General features: G+C 37.5%; 4 protein-coding genes and 1 pseudogene across 9 annotated transcripts; 3 read left to right on the top strand and 2 right to left on the bottom strand.

Moving 5' to 3' along the window:
• Positions 1–537: 537 nt before the first annotated feature.
• Positions 538–8,432, bottom strand: LOC111483980 (OTU domain-containing protein DDB_G0284757-like). 6 transcript variants are annotated; one of them, XR_002718442.1, is made up of 13 exons: positions 8,349–8,432; positions 7,431–7,539; positions 6,961–7,310; positions 6,705–6,865; positions 6,030–6,103; positions 5,800–5,854; positions 5,482–5,556; positions 5,293–5,366; positions 5,137–5,185; positions 4,929–5,013; positions 1,827–1,883; positions 780–953; positions 538–720 (listed from the first exon to the last, which is right to left on the bottom strand). XR_002718442.1 is itself a non-coding variant. In XM_023130388.1 (12 exons), the coding sequence occupies exons 3-12, from the start codon at positions 7,277–7,279 to the stop codon at positions 916–918; spliced, it is 987 nt and encodes a 328-aa protein (XP_022986156.1). In that variant the 5' UTR covers positions 7,280–7,310; positions 7,431–7,539; positions 8,349–8,432; the 3' UTR covers positions 538–915. The 6 variants fall into 6 exon arrangements, 4 of the variants coding, with proteins under 4 accessions (XP_022986156.1, XP_022986158.1, XP_022986157.1 ...); XR_002718443.1 differs by adding an exon at positions 1,038–1,162 and having other exon boundaries at positions 538–953; XM_023130388.1 differs by having other exon boundaries at positions 538–953.
• Positions 2,203–10,403, top strand: LOC111483983 (ripening-related protein grip22-like). The gene is made up of 2 exons (XM_023130395.1): positions 2,203–3,741; positions 9,897–10,403. Exons 1-2 carry the CDS (start codon positions 3,709–3,711, stop codon positions 10,401–10,403), a joined length of 540 nt encoding a protein of 179 aa, XP_022986163.1. The 5' UTR covers positions 2,203–3,708.
• Positions 10,404–11,898: 1,495 nt separating this feature from the next.
• LOC111483982 (kiwellin-like) lies at positions 11,899–12,564 on the top strand. Its single transcript, XM_023130393.1, has one exon. The coding sequence runs from the start codon at positions 11,899–11,901 to the stop codon at positions 12,562–12,564; it is 666 nt and encodes a 221-aa protein (XP_022986161.1).
• Positions 12,565–13,481: 917 nt separating this feature from the next.
• LOC111484022 lies at positions 13,482–14,163 on the top strand (annotated as a pseudogene).
• Positions 14,164–15,819: 1,656 nt separating this feature from the next.
• On the bottom strand, positions 15,820–18,735 carry LOC111483977 (phenylalanine ammonia-lyase-like). Its single transcript, XM_023130377.1, has 2 exons — positions 18,268–18,735; positions 15,820–17,718 (listed from the first exon to the last, which is right to left on the bottom strand). The coding sequence occupies exons 1-2, from the start codon at positions 18,651–18,653 to the stop codon at positions 15,969–15,971; spliced, it is 2,136 nt and encodes a 711-aa protein (XP_022986145.1). The 5' UTR covers positions 18,654–18,735; the 3' UTR covers positions 15,820–15,968.
• Positions 18,736–18,927: the final 192 nt, after the last annotated feature.

An 18,927-nucleotide genomic window follows, 5' to 3' on the forward strand; every position in this document is an offset into this window, starting at 1 on the left:
TGGGCTTTGGGTTAGCTTCGGTACAATCCATTTCAGCCCAATAGTTATCTGATCCATTACTTATTTTAAATCAAATAAATGAAAATAATAATAATAACAATAACCACACCACTATGGAGGGAAGAGGCCATACATACATACATACATACATATATATATATATATATATATATATATATAGAATTCAAATGTTGAATAAATGCGTAGCTCACCAAATTGAAATAGTCATTCATACATTTATTTATCTTTTTATTCGTATATTTGATTCAAAAACATGAATTTCTCGAGAGACTTGAACTTGAAGCATCAAATTCTCGTTTTTTTCTCCCATGGTGTCAGATTATGAATGACCTTAGGGAGAAAACTAACCTCAACTACTATAAGCTGTTTTGAAAATAAAAACAAAATTTCATACAAACCCTAAAAACGCATATATATACCCACAAGGAGAGGCTAATGAGAGTTTCAAGAGTGGAAATAGTAAAACTTAAAAAAGGTTAATAATTTCAAATGGGCGAAGACAGAGAGTGCACATAATGATTTGAGACTTGGAGAACATAGAGGCAGAAAATAGCATGACATAATTAGCATTTGCTTGAGGTTACAATTTTAAAGTTACTTGAACCCAAAAAATGGGGGGGGGGGGGGGGGGGGGGACGAAAAGATTCCTGGCAAATGTTAGAGATAGATGCACACATTAATCAAAAAGCATGGCAGCATTTCTGTATTTGACATAAGTTTTCCTATGAGTTGCACATAGTAACAAAACCTTGGAGGAAAATGGAACTAAGTGCTGAACTCTTATGGATCGAACTAGGACTGAAATGTCCATAAAGCTTGGTGAAGACTGTGATTAGCAATATTTGAAAATTGCTATCTGAGCCGTCATTCCAGATGATGCTCGTTTTGAAGCATTCACCACCTATTGTTCCTCGTCTCCAACATGGGAACATCTGGAGAAAACCACACAATGCACGAAGTTCTATTGGCTTTACAAACAGTGTGGTATAGATACAATCTTAAGAGTTAATAAATACCAGCAAGAATTACAAAACTTGGAAGATTAGCCTTATCCGAATGCTAGAGAGAGAGAAGGGAAGGGAGTGGGAGAGTACTAAATTGATGGAGCTTGTGTTTGATGCAACTTAATTCGTTTAGTTTCTTGGTAAAACTTTGTCAGTTTAATCATAATTTCACTCTAGATATGCCAAGCAAATGAGAAGGCACCTTTCCGAAGGTAATTTTTAATTAGGATACCATTAAGTTGTAAATGTTTTTGAATAATTATGTACGATGTGCTGGAAGAGTTTAATAAGCACTACATCTTTCCAGCTTCATCACAAGCCAAGGGGCTCCTTGTTGAAACTTTTAACTTTATTCACACAAAAATCTTCATCTTAGTACTTTTAACTATTAACTTTTGTTCATCTTGATAATTACATCTTTGGTTCATTTTGATCTTTAAAATGAACCAAAGTTGAAAGTACAAGAATCAAAATGAACCAAAGTAAAGCAACCAAATTAGTATTTGAATCTATTTGAAACACCATCAGCCTAAACAACAAAATATTGATGAACAAAGATATTGGTCAATAACATAGAATTAATGAAGACAATAATTTGGGAAAGAAAAGGTATTAAGACCTCATCAAGCCTATCAGTTTTGTTGAAGTTCACATAAAGACTGAACACATCTAATACTTGGAAGGACTAACTATCATAAGGTTAAGAAAGGTGAAGGATCTAATAATTTAAGCATCCCATTGCCATTGACAAAGAAGTAAATGAAACAGTCAACTACCAAACTAATGATAATGAGAGCTCACCTCCTTCAGGATATATTGAGTTATAGTGCACTTCAGCCCAAAAGCTCAAGCAAATAACTGCAAGTTATGCATACAATTAGAAAATCCTTTCAGTAATAAGCAAGCATGAGGGATAAAAAAAAGGCTCATTAAACATTATGACCTGTATATATTCAACATTTACACAGCTTTCGAGCCATAAATCCCTCGACCTTTCCATATTTGAAAAGTTCAAAGCTAATAATACTTGCTAAGTCAACATTTGGATTATTCAAATATTAAAATATAATACACATAACTTTCCTAAGTAGCTGGCTGAGAGGAATTTGGGCATGATCGACTGCTCTCAGTTGGGATACTGGTAAACACGTGATCTTAGCTGCACATTACTACCAAACAATAAACCATCACTTAAAAAAACTTACAGCAACCAATCGCTTCAGGTTCTAATAGTAAATTTCATACTCATTAACATCCATTCGCTGCATCTCTGTCAGAGTTTCTAAGGGGAAAATAGAGGGTCGTTTGAAGTCACCCATTTTCTATGGATATTATGTGAAAGATAGTAACACTCAGCACGTTGCTAAGAGAGAAAATAATGCTCAGACGATGATAAATAAGCTTAGATCAATGAATAAAGGGGATGAAAATTCAGCTTTCTTACACAAAATTGATTCTACAGGTCCTTTCAGGAGAGGGTGTTAGCTAGGTAAATGAGGGAGATACTGAAAGGAAAGCCTTTTCTTCCAGAAGCTAAGCTATTCATGAGATGACAGTGTTGCTAATAGAGAAAACTAGTGCCAGATGAATTCAAAAAGAACGTGAATAAATCCCTCGTATCCCTAATGCCAAAGAAACTGTTCAGACTTGAAAGGGTGGGAATTTTATGAACGAATAGTATCCAAGAGCATACATGAAGCTTTTTATCCTGATTTTTACATTAAATTTTTGAATATCAGGATAATCCATCTTTATAGCTGGCATCTACAAAAGCCATGCTAAAATTTTGATCAACATGTTGAAGGTTTTCTGCCCACAACCATTATGGTGTGGTTATAGTAATTGACAGAATAATTGATTGCATTTTGAGGATGAATGATAGGCCCCTATCACATCAACATATATGAGAAAGTGCAAAAAGGGAAAATCTAGGGGTAGGGAATATCATATTCATATTAGGGAACATGGCTCATAATAATTGGGGCCAGAATTGATGGCTGAGGAAAAAGAAGGTGAAAAATGCATAGTGAATTGCAAATCAAACGAGACCTTAGACCATATGTTTCTCCATTGTCCTTTTACTGGTAGTGGCTGGTTTTTTCTGATGAATATCTTCGGCTTTAGTGACTGCTTTCTGAAGTCTATTGAGGATTGGTTGGTGGAAGTCTTCTCGATATGTAACTGGTCCAAACAAGCTAACATTTTGTGGAACTGTTGTGCTCAGCCTTTATTATGGCTCATTTGGCTAGAAAGGAACCAAAGAGTCTTCGAAGATAAGTCTTCTTCTATTGAGTTTTTTTGTAAAAAATGTGCAGCTAACTTCCTTTTGGGGGAGTTATATCCATAGGAAATTGTTTGTAACTACAACCTTTCCACGGTTGTTAACAACTGGAAAGCTTTGTCAACATTCTGTATAAGACCTAGGATAGCACTCTACCAGTTAGCAAAGCAGTGCCCACCACCTCTGCATTGTGGTTTGAGTGAAAGGCTCCAACCAATCTTCAAACAGGCTTAGACTGTGCCTATTTGATTATAGATACTACAATCTTGCAACAATAGATGAGCAGGTGAATAATGAACCTCGGCTTTAATCAATGTAGACTTAGTAACTAATCTTGAATCATCGGTTTATTACTCCTTTCATGGCAGAGTATTCTAACTTTGTCAAAGGATTTTGAGCTGCATGATATTCAATCGAGCTATCTGCCTAAGAGGAATCAATACTAATATGTTTCCGTTGGAAAACCAATTGAGAGAATTTTCACCAAATTGGTGTGCCTTTTTCAAGAGGGTGGTGATGAAGAGGATCATACTCTCCCTTTGGTGTCTTTTCTCTACCTATCTTTAATATAAAATCCACCACATTTTTTGTTTCCATATTGCTGTCCTAGAAGAAATTAAGAATGTATCCTTCAACTTTGATTTACCAACAAGTTTAGAAGGAAAGCTAAGCACTTTTGTTTAAGGTATTTGTGCCATGCTTTGCATTCAGATTGAGAGAGTGACTAGAAGAAATTTCTAGTGACTGATAGGCAAAAGGATTGGCCACGAGAACTTCTTGGTTTTTAATGCCTCTTCCTGGTGTTTGCGTTGCCTTGCTTTGTTTTGTCCATGTTCTTCTACAGCTATTATATATTTGATAGATTATTGGCAAATGAAAAGTTTTTATATAATCCTTAAACTAATGCCCATTTCCCATTTCTTATGTACATTTCATTTATCAAAATGCATCATGCTTTTGACCCTTGCTTTCTAGCACTCCATATTGATGCAATTGTTTATTATAAAAGGAAAGAAAGCTTTCAGTTGAGATATCCAAGTCATTTTGTCACCACGCCATTTTTTCTCCACTCAAGGAATCACAAGTTTAGGATATAAACTCCCTGTGGACATAGTGGCAGTGAGTCTTAGTTTCGAGCGACTTAAACCCCCTTGGTCCACCAACCTAGAATATTATAAGTTAAATCATGGTTGAAGCCATAAGTTTAATGAATTTCAATAAATTTAATCTTGGGTTAAAACGTCAACACTCTCTCATTTGTAGGCATGAAAATTTGTCTAACACTAAATAAGCAATTATCAATATCAATTGGGTAAAAATAACATTACTAAAATTTGAACACAAACCTCCTACACCATGTTAAATCATTATTCACCAAAAAATTTAAGCTAGAGTTACTGTAAGTTTAATCTTCTATGAATACTTCAACATTATATATTCTAAATTCCCGACTACAAAAGGTGTAGGGTCAACTAGCAATTGTGTATTTCATATAATCTACATTTGTACAGGGAGAGTTTATTAAAAGATGGTAACTCTACTTTGGAAATCTAATGTATTAAATATGCAATGAATTGCTGTTAACGATTAGAAGAAACGAAACAATATAAATTAGAATGTACCTCTTTTGGACCTTTCAATATTAGGAAGAATCTCAATGTAGCAGGTATCTTTGAATGATGTAATCATGAAAATTTTAACACCATACTGCACCACATTATAACCACTTATTAGGATTTGATGAACTAATTATTTACAATGCCGTCTTTCCAGAAAGGGTTGCAAGTACAAGGAACAGAACCTAAAGCAGCTATTGTCACCCATACATACCGTATCTGCAGCAGCCTGCAAAGTGACATGATCGCCCCATTCCCCACTCCTGTGATCAACCCAAAGAAATGCCAAGACCAAAGAATCCAGTTAGACATCTCCCCAATCAAACAATCAAAGAGAAGAAACAAATCGTGAAATGTGTCAGAATAGTACTTGGACATTTTTTTCAGATAGTCAGTGTAGGCCATGGGAACATATCCTTCGTATATCTCTGGATATGACTTTAGCTGAGAGTTAAAATAGTTCATTATAACAAACTTCAACACTACAATAGAAATGGCCATAAAATTATAGGACAAAAGAAAAAGTCAGAAGCAACATTTAAATATAAATACGCCAGACCTTATTAACAACTTGCTCCCTCACAAATTTATGGTGCTCAGGAGTTCGATAAATTTGATCTGACAGAGCACGAAACTGGAAACAAAACAAAAATAAGGATGCATGTCTCAAAAGCTCGCATAGAGCCCTCAAATGAAATTAAACAGGTATTGCAGTTAGCAGTAGGTAATTCAAATTATTAAGGGAAGAGCTAAAGCTAAAGATATCTAAAATCATGACAGAGTGATCATCATAAGTACCATAAAAGAAGACAAACATTTGCACCAGTGACTCCGTAGCAGACAGAGAGCTTAAGATGACAAAGTAGAACAAGCTAACCTGACAGTTACCATCTCCTTGCACTTTCAACTCGATCAAATCATATAGCTGCAGTCTAAGGGGGGGAGGGGGCAGATTAGTTCGGCACAATGGCACCAAATAGTAGCATGTTATATTCATGCTAAGCTACGAAAAATAACTGTAGCTATTCGAAGTTAGAGATGAGCGTGTGTGAGAGTGAGATGGGGACAGGCAAGAAAAGGGGTATCAGACGAACATAGAAACACCACCTGTCCAATAGTCTTTGATGATCTAAAGCTTCTTCATCAACAGAAGGAATTTCTCCATTAATTTTTGGAATATGCTACAAAAACTCAAAATAAGTACTAAAAACATTTAGTATATTTAGTAGACCATTTTAGCAAGTAATCAGAAAATTAGAAGTCATAGTATAAACCATCCCAATCGCCATGTAGGTACATGCATTATCTCCAATTTCCTCTTTCAAATTATCAGTTCCACTATGACCATAGTTTAAGAGCCTCGGCCCAAGAGCTTTTGACGAGAGAACCCCTAAAAGTACAAATTTCAAAAAGAAAGGAGCAATGAAAAGGAAATAAAAAATTTGTGCGTACTTCAACTTGCAGCGACAGTAATTTAAACCACCAACTGCATCCTACCATTTATTAATTGTTAACAATAAAAAGGAGAATGCTATACAAACAAAAAATTATTTCACACAAACAACATGAAAACATCAGATTTCAACAGAAGGGCTCAAGTTCAACAGAATAACATGAGAACCAGAAGAGATTTCCAGTAATCTGACCAATGAAAGGAAGAATCATCCCCAGAAATAAAATTAACGGGGAAATCAACCACTCTCAGCAGAAGACATATGCACACATGCAAAGCGTCTGATAGCACTCTAGTAAATATGAGTTCTCATTCAATGCATAACTTACAGGAATTGAGACCATTTGATTCAATCTTTTTCCCACTTCTCCATCAAGGGCATACTCATCAGTCAGCTCTAAAGAATATGACCAGTCATCCCCACTGTAGGATGTCTCGACAGGCATGGCACATGAACTATCATCTTCCTCTTCCAGATCATTATTATGCTCTGAAAAACACAATTAATTTTAAACATAGAAAATAGAAGCTAGGCATTGAACCTCGAATGTGTTCTGCATTAAAATTTTAATTTTTGCCGCATACCAGAACCAAAGGTATTAATGGACAGACTAAACCAATCTTGTGGGCACATGGAAAGTTGTACATTCTCTATCCCTTCATCAAAGGATACTGGCTCTGCCACTGCAAGCTGTGAGAGTTCTTGGAGAGTTTGAGCAATAAGCTCATTATTTTCTATGTTGCATATCTTGTCATAACTATCTGCATCAAAACATTGTCCTTGATAGTATTCTATCTCATCGTGATCAACGTTTCCGCAATACCCGTAATTAGAAAATGGATTGCCATCAAAGAGTTCAAGGCCCCATCGAACGACATCAGGATCTTGCTCGTGAGTAATCATCTCCAAATAAAAATTCCTAAAGCAGGATGTACTGTTCCAATTACACAATCAAAAAAAAATATTAAATAAGAGATACTTCTCCGACTAATTCCCTCCCTCCAATGAATCAATGAATGCAATTTTCCACCATCAAGCACTTAGATTGTAGTACCTGTAATGAGCACCCAAAAGTGCAAGTGGAGATTTCTCTAATAGAAAGCAGATAAATACAAATTCATCCTTCGGTTTGTTGGAGAAGAGATTTTAAGGTGGCCTTTAACCTGCAGGAAGTCGTTGCTAATATTTCACGTCAACAGCAAATGAAATAACTAAAATCAGATCTACTAACCCGATTGAGACTTGTTTATACAGAGAACTAATACAAGTAACAAGCAGTTCGATTAATGAAGTGAGGTGAGAATGAGTCGGAAAACACAGGATGAAGCGGATGAATTATATTTCATTCGATGATTGGAAGATTGTGAATAATGCGTGAAAGACCAGTGACATTGTCTCCACCAATTCTAACGATCAATACGCTCTAAATATTCACAGAAACACAAAACATAGTTCTAGGATTACATTCTATAGCAGCTAGAAATAGATAAGTACTCCAGCACATTCATACATTGTGGAATAACAGAGAATTGAAACAGTAAGCTCAAACTCACAGAAATTCGTCAGTAAGACAAAATTAACCGAAGAAGGGAAAAGAATCCAAAAGATACTGAATCAAACTAATCAACGATCGAGAAGGACAAAGAATACGAATGAGAAATTAAAAAGGATGGCAATAAAAGAGAATAAAAGAAGTAACACAATCACTGTATCGCATTCCGAACGAAATTATCCATGAATGGCCTTCAGCTGCTCCGATTTTAAGCTGAGAGTGAGTTCTAATGGATTGCGCAAGGAATGGCATGACCGATAGCCCAACATTTTGGTACCAACCAAACAGTCTTGTATAAGCCATCCGGCGGAAAGCGCGAAAAGTAGAGAAGCTTACCATTCGCGGTAATCGGGTATTACAATCAGCAGTATGAGATACAGAAAAGAAAGCAGAGGAAAATGGACAGCATTGCGCATTCACCTTCGATTGGATCGAGATAGAACAAAGATGCTCCAAGTTCCATCGCTGCACAGAGAGTGTGTTTCGCGGAGTGGAATCCAAAAAAAAAAACATTAAATTATAAATATAATAATAATATATATATATATATATATATATATATATATATATTTATATATTTATATATTTATATTTATATTTATACGACGTCTTTCAGCATCGTCATTATTTCTGTTTTATTCTTTTTAATTAATCTTATTATGAACGAATTACCACAAATTTTTATTCATTTATTAAAAAAAATCCCAAAAGTAATGTCGGGATTTTGGATAATTTTGAAAATATCAATGTAAATGATGGAAGAAAATAAAAATAAAATAAATATTATAAAATGAGAAATGAAATTTATATTTTTAAAGATTTATTAAAAGATAAAAAAGAAAAATGTTATTTAGAATAATTAAGTTATAACTCAACCAACTCTATTGAAAATAATTAATGTTTATAATAAATATTAAATATTTGTTATTTAAATTTTATGAAATTTTAGTTATTAATATAATAGGTTTGAGTGGATAAATATAATTTTTTTAAATGATTGAAAATAAAAAATAACCTTACAATTAAACCAATCCAAAGTGAGTTAGGTTGTAAACTCTATCTTAATGTCGTATAGAGTTACCAATTCAACCAACCTAGCTTTTAATTTGAGTTAAGAAGTTCAAATCGTACCTGGCTTTTAATTCGAGTTAAGGTCCATGGTCAGACTATAATAGCACCTTCACATTTAATGTAATCACGCCCATTCTGGTTCCCATACCCATTCTGTTGATTATATTGTGAAGTCAAGCATTGTTTGAGGGACATGCATTTGGTCGCCAAACCCAAAAAGAGTTCCACACGCAATCAAACTCACTCCAAATTGTTTGGTTACTGTCTTACAAAGGTTTGGGAGGAGAACAAATCATCATTTATAAGGGGTGGAAACCTTCCTTTAGAAGACGCGTTTTAAAGCCTTGAGTAGAAGCTCGAAAGGGAAAGCTCAAAGAGAACAATATCTGCTAGTGGTGGGTTTGGGTCGTTACAGATCCTAGGTTTATAAATAAAGAATACTATCTCCATTAGTACGAGACATTTTGGAGAAACATAAGACAAAGTTATGATAGCTTATATTCAAAGTAGGCAATATCAAACAATTGTAGAGGTTTGTGATTCAAAGTTGACAATATCATACAATTATGGAGTTCTGTGGTTCTTAACATACTTTTCACTTAGTCATGTCAATCGAATCCTAAGCATCAAACAAAAAAGTTGTGAATTTCGAAAGTGTAATCAAGAGTGATTTAAGTGTTGCACAATAAGTGTACTTTGTTCGAGGGCTCTAGAAAATGAGTTGAATCGACTATTCGAGAGATCCATAGACCTTAGCAGAGGCTCTTCGGTATACTTTATTCGAGATGAGAAGATTATTGAGATGGAGTCACACATTGACTAATTAAGAATATAATTCTGAGTTTAAAAGTAATGAATACGGTCTCCATTGATATGAGATCTTTCATCAAACTTGACAAATGCAACTACGATCCCTACGTTGGGAGCCACGTATGTTCCACCGGGGGCGGATCTTCGCCGCCCTCAAGTAGCAGTTGTCAACCCTTTGGCAACTTGATTTGTAAAGGAAAATCGCATCCGCAGTACAAGTGCTCGCCACGGATGACTTCCTCGACCAAAGCCATCCTTACGAACAACAACTTCAGCGAAGAGGGTGACGGCGGAGACCCGTCGGAGTGCGACGGGGAATTCTATGATAACTCTGAATTAATAGTGGCGTTGTCCACGGGTTGGTACAATGGAGGTTCGAGATGTGGGAAAAAGATTAAAATTAGCGCTAGGAATGGACGGTCTGTGGTGGCTGTGGTGGTGGATGAGTGCGATTCTATAAATGGATGTGACAAGGCGCATGCTCATTTGCCGCCTTGCGGGAACAATATTGTCGATGGCTCTGATGGTGTATGGAACGCTTTGAGACTCGATATAGATGTGGGTGAAGAGCCAATTACTTGGTCCGACGCCTAATAATACTAAAAATTGTATCTTTTTTTCATAAATTGATTCAACTGTAATTGTTACGGGACGACTCGAATCAAATAGGCTATGATCTCTAAGAAACGGTATTTAAGTCCATGGTCTAGCAAAGAATGAGTTTTGATGTACTAAGACCATTCCAATGCTCCTTTTCGCCATGCATAAACTAAACCGACAATTAGGATAAGCACGAAAATTAAAGCTTCTATAAAGACGGATACCCCTAATACATCAAAACTCTTTGTCCATGGATAAAGAAAAACCGTTTCAACATCAAAAACAACAAAAACTAGAGCAAATATATAATAACGGATTCGAAATTGTACCCAAGCATCGCCCATTGGTTCTATTCCCGATTCATAACTCGAAAGTTTCTCTGGCTCTTTGCTAAGAGGGGCGAGAGTACAAATACCAAGTTCAGTTTTATAACTAAACCAATGTTTGTGTTCTTTCTATCCTTACTTTCCTTTGACTAAATGTATATCTGGAACACGGTTAGTCAATAAGCTTAACTTGTACATAATTTGGTCATTTATGGGTGAAGTTATTAATCATTGAACCTTTATAGGAGTATTTTTGTGGGATGGGGAACTGAAAACCTCCTTCTAACATATTTGTTTTAAAACTTTAGGAGAAACTAGAGAGGAAAACCCAAAAAATACAATATCTGCTAATGGTACTTGGGATTGGGATATTACAAATGGTATCTGAGAACCAGACATTGGGCAATGTACCAGCGAGAACGCTGCACATCGGGGGTAGATTATGAGATCCCATGTGAAGAGGGGAACGACATCGAGCAGTGTGCCAGCGAGGACCCTAACTCCCAAGTGAAGTCTCACATCAGTTGAAGAGGGAACGAAGCATTCCTTAGCAATACGTAACGGGCCAAAACAGACAATATTTGCTATCAGTTAACATTATTAGTTGTGGAATATTTTTAGGAGAAGCGTCTTTTTTTTTTTCCCTTTAAATATCATATGTACATATTATTAACAATAGAAACTCGAAAAATATAAACAGAAACGATGCATCCCACTAAAGAAGTACGCAAATTACTTTACTAAAGTTCAAACTCTAAACCCTAAACATCTAATCGTGTTGTCGTGCACAACATCTATGAACTTTTCTCTTTGTTATCATCAATAATTGACTAATTATGAGCCTATCTAAAACATTAGAGGCCAAATTTGTAATTTGATCTAAGTATATTTATTTCACACGGCACCGTGGTTATTATTTATTTACATTTTAGATTATGATTCCAAAGATCTAAATAAATAATAATAATAATAACAAATAAAGACAAGACCGGCAAACAAGAACCAAATGCATAGAATTCGATGACAAAATTCCCGACATGGGTCGAACTGCAAAATCTTACAAGTTGAAGGACCAAACATAAAATTGGTCCCATATATAAAGGCCAAGCCATCACTCACTTGGAAAAACCATCTCTTTTCTTAACATTAAAAGCTCAGCTCCCATGTCGAAATTGGCTTTGTTGGTTGCTCTTTTTGTTTGGGTTATTTCCCTTCCCAGCCTTTCCCGAGCAATCTCCTCATGCAATGGCCCATGTCAAACCCTAAACGATTGCAAAGGGCGGTTGATATGTATTAACGGCCAATGCAACGACGATCCCGACATTGGAACGCACGTTTGTTCGAGTGGCAGTGGGGGCGGAGGAAGCGGAGGAAAATTCCCGCCATCTTCAAGCAACGGTTGCGAGGCGATTGGGAACTTGCATTGCAAGGAAAAATCATTCCCCCAATTCAAGTGTTCGCCTCGAGTGACTTCCTCGACTCGAGCCATCCTAACGAACAATGACTTCAGCCGAGGTGGCGACGGTGGGGGACCGTCGGAGTGTGATGGCAAGTTCCATCATAACTCTCAGCGAATTGTGGCGTTGTCCACAGGTTGGTACAATGGAGGGTCAAGATGTGGGAAGAAGATTAGAATTAGGGCTAGAAATGGAAGGTCGGTTTTGGCTAAGGTGGTCGACGAGTGTGATTCTATTAATGGATGTGACAAGGTGCATGCTCATCAGCCGCCGTGTCGGAACAATATTGTCGATGGCTCAAACGGAGTTTGGCATGCTTTGGGACTCGACATAGATGTCGGGGAAGAACCTGTCGTCTGGTCGGATGCTTAATTACAATAAAATGGTCGAAATAATGTAATAATGTTGTAGGATGAGCGTAAAGACATGGCTAGTCTTTGATCATCATCTCCTGCGACGAACTATTTTATCTTTTTCTATCAAAGTCATCGTTGGTTTTGAACCAACTTGTTTAAGTTCGTTGTTTTCAATATAATAGATATAATAGCTAACGAAAAACTATGTAATAGACTTTTTATAGCTAAGAAATAATGGTAAGGAGTATAACTTGAAGATAATTGGCATATACTCTGTTCCTAATAGTAGTCACGGTTTCAAATTCTTGTACCCTACCCTTGTTATACTAAGAATAATGTATTAAATTTAAACTTTATGTTAAATAAAATAAAATAAGGTAGCGACTTCCTCTAATAATCTCTCTCCCAACCTATGAGACCTCACATTGGTTCTAGAGGGAACGAATCATTCCTTATTAGCGTGTGAAAACTTTTCCTTAATAGACGCGTTTTAAAATTGTGAAGCTAACTGCGATACGTAATGGGTCAAAACGAACAATATTTGCTAGCGGTGGCCTTGAGCCGTTACAAATGGTATCAGAATCAGATACCGAGTGGTGTGCCTGTTGAGGATTATTGGGAGTGAGTCCACATTGGCTAATTTATGGAATGATTATAAGTGAGGAATACTATCTTCATTAGTATGAGGCCTTTTAGGGAAGCTCAAAGCAAAGTCATGAGAGCTTACGTTTAAAGTGGACAATATCGTACCATTGTGGAGATCCATGATTTCTAACCGTGCCAATGAAGATGCTAGCTTCCGAGGGGATAGATTTTGGAAAGAACAGACCTTTGAGGCCTTATAGAGTTCACAAGAATCCATGGGCGGCTGTAGGGTTATTATATAAACCCAATCATCACTTGAAAAACAAAACAAAATATCTCCTTTCTTCAATGGGTAACTTGGGATTGTTGTCATCTCTTACTCTATTACTTGTTTCTCTTCTCCACCTCAGTCGTGCCATCTCTTCCTGCAACGACCCATGTCGCACCCTAACCGATTGCCAAGCTCAATTGATTTGCATAAACGAGAAATGCTCGGATGATCCCAACCTCGACACTCACATCTGCTCGCAGGTGAGTTTGTAATAAAATAAATTACGGATGATACAAAATATTTGTTTATGATAAAATGACAAATATGGTATTTATTGTAAGTCGTTACAGAGTCTGCCATCTTCGAGAAAAGGGTGTCATTCTATTGGAAAATTGCAGTGCAAAGGAAAGTCATTCCCTCAGTTCAAGTGTTCGCCGCCGGTGACATCCTCTACTCGAGCCGTGCTTACAAATAACGACTTCACCAAAGGTGGGAGTGGAGGCGACCCATCGGAGTGCGACGGGTAGTTCCATGACAACTCGGACCCAATAGTGGCGCTGTCCACAGGTTGGTACAATGATCCAAATTACGGCTACAAATGGGCGGTCAGTGTTGGCTAAGGTGGTGGATGAGTGCGATTCTGTGAATGGATGCGACAAGGAGCATGCTCATCTGCCGCCATGCCACGACAATATTGTGGATGCCTCAGATGCTGTGTGGCATGCTTATAATTTTTTTAAAAAAAATTCTTACGGTTAGTATCATATTTAAAAAATACATATATATTTATATTGTATATAACTATTTATATTTGTAATTTTCTAAAAAATTTATCGATATTTTTAAGAAATTGTAAAATATTAGTGAGAGGTTATAAATTTTAAAGATAAAATATAAAATAAAGAGATATTTTTATTAATTTAATGCATAAAAAAAAAAAGAAAACTAGTTTTGGACTATTATGTGCATACAAACAATAAAACAGATTGGGGGCATCAAGTCATGTTGTAATTATTTTGTTCCATAAAAGGGTATGGGCCACTGATTATTATAAACTCATAATTTCATTTCAATTTTAAACTCTGTATTTATCCAACAACGAGTTGTTCTTATTATGTTTCTTTTTTTAAAAATGATTCTACTATGTGAATCTTAACTATAATATTTTTTTCCATCAATTTCGTGACCCCAAGATCCAATCTTCGGATATATCGGGCGTTAAAAATAAAATTAAAAAATACTTACTCTCGTCTGTCCAATTCCCGCTTCCGCAGAATCCGAAATGGTTCGCCGGCGGCACCGGATTCAGCCGGCATAGAAGCCCAGGTACACACCGTTGTTCTTCTGTTCTAGAATCGCCTAGTTTGAGTTTAGGGCAGAAATTGATACCGAATCATGAGAGCCGGGTCGGTCTCTAGGGTTTTGACGATTTTGATGATTTTGATAGTTTTCCTTTGTTGTTGATTTTCTGAGATTTGTAATGTCTTTGCGGGTGAATTCGAATGTAATTTTCACCATTTCTGGTGAAACGCCCTAATTTCTGAACTACTTTGGATTGACGAGCTCTTCCTGTTCATTTTAATTTGAAATTGGGGTGAGTAGATCGCGTTCTAAGGAATTTTCCACTTTTTAAACCGCCGCTTCGATCTTCACAAAAATGAAAAGAAACTTCAGTGTTGATTCCTTTTGGATCTTCATAATGGACGGACCGAAAACTGGGGTTGCGTGGGAGAGTAGCGAGGGATTCGAGATTGTTTCAATGTGTTCGCAAATGGTATGATGTTGTTGATATTAAGAACATTTGATTTCCGAGTAGGTATGATATTGTTCATCCTCCTCTCAAACAAAATACATCATCATAGAGCCCCTCGAGATCTACACATCCCTGAATAGTCTCCCCTTAATCAAGTTTCAACTCCTTTCCTAGAGTATTGGAACAAAAAATACAGACGATCATGACGAAGTCAATGACATGTCTCTGATCTCATATTAGAACCTACGACCTCACAATAATATGACATTGTCCACTTTGAGCATAATCTCTAGTAACTTTGTATTTTCTTTCCTCAAAAGATCTCATACCCATGAATGTATTCTTTATTTCTAAATTCACGATCAATTCCTTAATGGCCTTGATCTCATATGGGCTTGATCTGTTATAAATGAGCGGCGTGCCGATGAGGATGCTGGCCCCAAAAGAAGCAAATTATGAAATCTCACATCAGTTTGAGGGGAGAACGAAACATTGCTTATAAAGGTGTAAAAATTTCTCTCTACCAGACTCGTTTTACAACATCTGCTGACGGTGAGCTTAGACTGCTGTACCAACGATTCTCACCTATTTTTACCCCAATGGATGATTGATGAGAGAGCTCTGTCTTGGAAACTGTAGCAGCAATGGTCAGGTAATAATATGCATATCATAAGCCCAAAACTTTCATCACATTCTTTAGGGTATCATACAGTAGAAAGAGACGAGAAATAATGGGATTTGACAAAAGCTGAAGGCAGTCAATTGATAAGAACAAGGCGTGAAGATGATAATAATACACACAAAACAGTTCTTAATTTACAGGAAGAGGAGTCCCATCCCAACGCTCAAGGCATTCAAGCAGAGGATCAATGATCTTCCCTTCACAAATTGCAGTAAAAACCTTGTCAAATTCTTCCCCTGGTGACCTAACCTTTTCCCCTGTCAACAGCGCCGTTCCCAGTTCTTCTCTAACAAATCTATAAAGAGGGTATGATCTACAATCCTTGATCTTGTTAGGAATCGTCGCTTTCCCTTTAGCAATGGCTAATCTTCCACTTTCTACTTCTTTAGGCAAATGGGTTTTCAGTTCCTCCTCGAAAGCTCCAATCTTTAAGAAGATTGAAGCGTTTGTGTTCTTCAGATCATCATCGTTGTTCAATGCATGTTCTACAAAAACTTGCCTTAGCTTCTGCATTAATGGATATGTCATGCTGCAGGGGTCGTCAATGTAAGCATAAACATGTTCTCTGTCGATGACTTTGAGCAAATCCTTCTCGCAGAATCGTGAAGGATGAAGCTCTCCGTTTACTCCAATGGTTAATACCTTCTTAGCCACTTGACTCACTGTGTTCTTCACTGTGTTCTTCAGATTCTCCTCTATGTGTCTCAAATCTATGGCTTGGCAGAGTGCCACTAGGAATGTCGTGCTCATTAGCTTCAAGATATCTATGGCCTCAGCTGTTTTTCTCGAAGAGATTAGTCCTAATGAGTTTACATCTTGATTGTGTTGCTCTGCGCTTTGAACATGATTGGTGACAGGATTCGCCAAGAATTGTAACTCCGAGCAGTAGGAAGCCATGGCGATTTCAGCTCCTTTGAATCCATAATCCAAGCTTGGATTACTTCCTCCTGAGAGATTTGAAGGTAACCCATTGTTGTAGAAATCATTCACAAGCTCGGAGAATTGAGCAAACAAAAGCTTCCCAATTGAGGCAAGAGCTAATCTAGTATTGTCCATGGATACTCCAATTGGAGTTCCTTGAAAATTGCCTCCATGTATAGCTTTGTTCCTCGAAACATCGATCAATGGATTGTCGTTCACCGAGTTGATCTCTCTCTCGATTGATTTCGTCGAATGTCGAATCACTTCAATTTGAGGGCCTAACCATTGAGGTGAAGTTCGAAGAGCATATCGGTCTTGTTTTGGCTTTTGAAGTGGGTCTAGTTCGTGTAATTTCTTAGCGTCTTTAACAAAAGCACTCCCATCCAAAATGTGCTCCATAATGGCAGCTGCCTCGATTTGACCTGGATGGTGCTTCAATTTATGAGTCAAATGGTCGGTGAACTCTGGCTTCCCCTGCATTACTTCAGCAAAAATGGCTGATATCACTTCAGACAAAAGAGCCAATAAATTGGCTTCAAACAGAACAATAGCCGCTAAACCAGACCCAACGCCCGTGCCATTCACAAGTGCAAGACCCTCCTTAGGCTGCAACTCGAAGAACCCACCGCCAATGCCGGCGAGTTTAAAGGCTGCTCCAGCGTCAACCACCCGACCGGCTGGGCCAACAGCCTTGGCATTGGGTCGGCCAGTCAAGAGACCAGCGATGTAGGAAAAGGGTACCAAATCACCGGAAGCCGTGATGGTGCCTCGCAGGGGAAGGCAAGGTGTCACGTTGTGGTTGAGAAGCTTTGTTATACACTCCAAAATCTCAAATCTGATGCCGGAATAGCCTTGGAGAAGGGTGTTGATTCTGACCAACATGGCAGCTCTTGTGGCCGTGTGCGGCAGCGTGTGGCTCGTCTCCGTTCCATTCCCGAATATTCCAGCGTTCAAAAACCTGATTCAAATACAACTATTTCATAATAAGGAACAAAAAAACAGTGAAATGGTATGATAGTGTCCACTTTGAGCATTGCTATGGACTTCTCAAAAAGTCTCACACCTGAGGTAGAGAGTATTCTTTGTTTATAAACCCACGACGACAACTAACCTTCGTTCTTTTAACTAATTCTGATTTAATATTTTAATAAATGAATGAAAATTAAAATTGGATCTTCAGAATTTGACAACAAACAAATTTGACTCAAAATAAATAAAAGGGAGTTAGTTAGCTATAATAAATGCATTTATGAAATTAATAATCCATCCATAAAGTCAGTAACTCAGCAATAAATAAATAACTGTAAAATGTTAAAAATAATAATTATCCACAATATTTACCCTCCCGCGTCCAGTAAAAACTACTTTCTACTGTGGTTAATTCTCGGTAGTTTAATTTATACGCTACTCAATTTCATAAGATATTAAATTTACATCGTGACAATCTTATAATATAAATTCTCGAAATTCAACAAATAAATATAATTAAATAATTAGGCAAAAGTACCTAATAAGTTCCTTCTGCAAGGCAGCGCCTTGGTTGGTCCTACGGTGAGAGGTAGCACCGAACCCAGTAGTGACGCCGTAGCTATCAGTTCCTTTCTTCATACTGTCCATCACCCAATCACTGCTGGCCTTAACTCCTTCTCTTGCCGATTCGTTCAGTTCCACTCGCACTCCGCCGTCGTGCAAGGCAACTGCCGCCACCTGTCCAATTGTCAGGCTCTCTCCACCGAGACGGACCACCGCCCGTCGGTACTCCTCCACCATTCTCTTCACCTCATCGACATGGCTACCTTTGAGCCCCTCCGCCGCTGCCCGCCAGTACAATGGATCCTTCACGCAAAGCCCATCCACTGAAACGTGGCCATTGGTGCAGCCGGTGGGTTCCATTAACGAAGGTTGGAGAGGGGGGTTGGGTTGGGAAACTAGAGCGGTGGGCTAGCTTTCCCTGAGGGGGAAGGAGAAGAGGTTGTGAAATTCTTAAATAGAGACAAAGCAAATGGTGTGTGTGTAAATCGCCATGGGTTGGAGGATTACAAGAAGGGGTTAGTTGGAGAAATTTTGTGGCCGTTGGATTCTATTTTGTTCCTTTCCACGCTTGTGATTTTGACGCGTGGCAATTATAAGGGGTCACATGATTAAGTTGCCAGAGATGTGGGGGTTG

The sequence above is a fragment of the Cucurbita maxima genome, unplaced genomic scaffold (genome assembly GCF_002738345.1).
Source record: "Cucurbita maxima cultivar Rimu unplaced genomic scaffold, Cmax_1.0 Cma_Scf00009, whole genome shotgun sequence".
NCBI classification, from domain to species: domain Eukaryota; kingdom Viridiplantae; phylum Streptophyta; class Magnoliopsida; order Cucurbitales; family Cucurbitaceae; genus Cucurbita; species Cucurbita maxima.